This window comes from Miscanthus floridulus, chromosome 9 (genome assembly GCF_019320115.1).
Source record: "Miscanthus floridulus cultivar M001 chromosome 9, ASM1932011v1, whole genome shotgun sequence".
Classification (NCBI taxonomy): Eukaryota; Viridiplantae; Streptophyta; class Magnoliopsida; order Poales; family Poaceae; genus Miscanthus; species Miscanthus floridulus.
Genome location: NC_089588.1, coordinates 102,939,031 through 102,941,928, shown reverse-complemented (window position 1 = coordinate 102,941,928; position 2,898 = coordinate 102,939,031). Strand labels below are relative to the sequence as shown.

Here is a 2,898-nt window from a genome sequence, read left to right as displayed (position 1 = left end):
TAACTAGGTCCTTACAATATACATCAAAACTTCAATTATGTGCTAATTGTTTAAACTTTGTGAAGACTCATGTAATAGTGACTATGGCTGCAAAACAAAATATTGCGAGCATCACACTCAAAATATCACTTTTTAGTAATGCTCCCTCCATATTGTTTTATAAGGCACACAACATTCAAACATTAACATCTTTGATCAATAACTTCAAATATTTTTTAACTATCAATTGTAATACAAACTTGATACGATTAGATTTATATCAAATGTACTATATATCCAATTATCAAAAGTTTATAAGCAGCTAAACAATATAATATAATAGATTGTGTCATGTCAAGCTATGGAGTACAAGCATAAACAATATAAGCTGAAACAGAGGTAGTAATACAACACGCGTTTAAACTAAAATTATTATGGTTATTTTGTTTCCATTGCAATGCACGGGCATGTACCTAGTAGAAATAAAAATTGCGTGAAAACTGTGTCTGGATTCTCGCAGCAGTGCTTTCTTTTGTCCCGTTCCTGAGTCCTGACAGCTCGTTCACTGGATCTACTGGAGCCCGTAGAAGGTGAGCAGCAAGAGCAGCCCGAGGAGCGTGTCAGCAGGCGCCGCGGCAGCAGCTCCGCCGCCGGACTTCTTGACGGTGAAGGAGAAGGGTGCAGGCGGCAACGAGCTCGGCGTGGACCCGTTGCTCACGTCAATCCCCAGCCCCTTGCAGTCCGAGCCCAGCGAACCTGCAGCAGCACCGATCGAAACACCAGGCGCCGGCGAGCCGGCGTCGTCAGTCGGCTCACTTGTTCTTGTTGCTTCGCTCTGCAGCTGCAAATCAGAGGCTTAAGTTTCAGAGGGAGAGGATATATATGGTTGCGTACACTGTTGGTAGCACGGGTAGGAGGTGTCGTTGAGGAGGTTGGCGTAGCCGTCGCGGCAGCTGCAGCGGTGGGTGAACTCTGACGCCTTCTCGCAGGTGCCGCCGTCGCCGCAGTACTGCATCAGGCACGCTGGTATGCAACAGGAAGCAGTAGACGCCATTAGTTAGTTCAGGTGGCCGGCATTGCGCGACGTACTGCAACATCTTGTGGTAGTAGTGTATATAAGCAGGCGGTGGGGCTAGGGGGGCGTGGAGTTTTCCTAAGTCCTTTCTTAAAATTTTATGCATACATGTATTAGGTATGAGGGACTAAGATTAAGAGAAGATAAAAAAACCTCTATTCTTTTGTTCAACCCCTCCTAATTTTTTTTCTGGCTTCGTCACTGTATATAAGTGACATGACAATTCCCGGGCTGGAGGGAGCTGTTACGTACGGTCGAAGGTGATTAGCCCTGCTGGCGGTGCCGAAGGAGGCGATGGCGCCGGCGCCGGGGACGACGACGACGACGACCCGCCCTGGCACGAGGAGTGGATGGTGCCTGCATGCAAAGAGCAAGTACAGTCGTCAGGCTGCTGGTTACTCCAGCACGTGCTTCGTTTGCTCTGCTCGTGTGACACGTGGCAAGTCTGCGTTCGTTTCCCATGTTTGACATGCGTGTGCCTTCGAAGGCAAGGAGAAATTCCACGCCACCAACCAACCAACTTGGTCCCTCGGACTAGTACGGGGAACTTGGAACCTGACGAGTGTGGGTGAGTCAACAGAAGCTTCTTCTGAAAGGTAAAGTAAAAGTCACGTTCACGCCGGGACTGACTGACTCCTGACATGTGGTACACTAGGCTGACTTTTTTGCAGCATGCCATGACGGACCAAGGCCCTGCTGGCTTCAACTTACCATTGTTTTCTTTCACAGTAAATCAGCGAACAGTGCTTTTCAGTCTGGCTTTTCAGCGAAACGAACGAGGCCTTTTTCGCAACTCCGACCCTCCTGCAGTGTTCCCCGGCCGGGCCGGCCGGGTTGATCCTGATCGAACGCCAGAGCTGACCTCGGTGGCAACTCGATCGACATCGGCCGTGCCGCCGAGTGGGCGTGCATGGAGGCAGACGGATGGATGATGCGCAGGATCATTGTAGAGGAGAGTGGAGAGAGCGTGGGGGGCTGTTGTTCTTACTCACAGTTTGGGATGACGCAGGGGAGGAAGGGGAACTGTACGGCGGCGAGGTGGTAGCGGCTCCAGCCGGGCTTGCAGTGGCACGCGAACCCGAAGGCGTAGTCGCTGGACTCGCTGCACGTCCCCATGCCGCAGCTCACGTTGCCGCACACGCCGCCTGTGTCTGTCACACAAACACAACACAGAGCATGGGAGCGACGGATTATTGGAGACACGGACGGCCGGGCGCGCCTGAACTGAACGGGCGATCGGCGAGGCTAATAACCGTCACGCCTTTGCGACTCACCGGCGGCGGCGGCTCCATGGGGTAGCAAGGCGGCGACGCAGAGAGACGCCAGCGCGAGGAGCGGCCTGGCACGCCCCATTGCTACCTCCTCGAGTTGAGTTGTGTTGTGTATGTAGCCTTAGGCCTCCTGAGAGGAACTGAGCTAGGAAGCAATGCAAGCAGCTGGGTCAATGTTCTGTGGGGATTAGTACAGTGACGGTAATGGGACCTGGAAACCTATATATAGGCTTTTATTTTGTAGTTGCTGTGATTGGTCGGCCAGGTCTTGCAAAGAAAAAAAGAAGAAAAAAACATGCTGTCGCGGTAACGAGTCTGACGAAAAAACGCACACAAAAACGACCCATTGCTACCTCCTCGAGTTGAGTTGTGTTGTGTATGTAGCCTTAGGCCTCCTGAGAGGAACTGAGCTAGGAAGCAATGCAAGCAGCTGGGTCAATGTTCTGTGGGGATTAGTACAGTGACGGTAATGGGACCTGGAAACCTATATATAGGCTTTTATTTTGTAGTTGCTGTGATTGGTCGGCCAGGTCTTGCAAAGAAAAAAAGAAGAAAAAAACATGCTGTCGCGGT

At 51.1% G+C, this 2,898-nt stretch overlaps 1 protein-coding gene across 1 annotated transcript; it reads right to left on the bottom strand.

Annotated features, from left to right (window-relative positions):
• Positions 1–429: 429 nt before the first annotated feature.
• Positions 430–2,485, bottom strand: LOC136482496 (uncharacterized). The gene is made up of 5 exons (XM_066479706.1): positions 2,329–2,485; positions 2,047–2,205; positions 1,307–1,411; positions 874–1,002; positions 430–735 (listed from the first exon to the last, which is right to left on the bottom strand). Exons 1-5 carry the CDS (start codon positions 2,405–2,407, stop codon positions 551–553), a joined length of 657 nt encoding a protein of 218 aa, XP_066335803.1. The 5' UTR covers positions 2,408–2,485; the 3' UTR covers positions 430–550.
• Between the last annotated feature and the right edge of the window lie 413 nt (positions 2,486–2,898).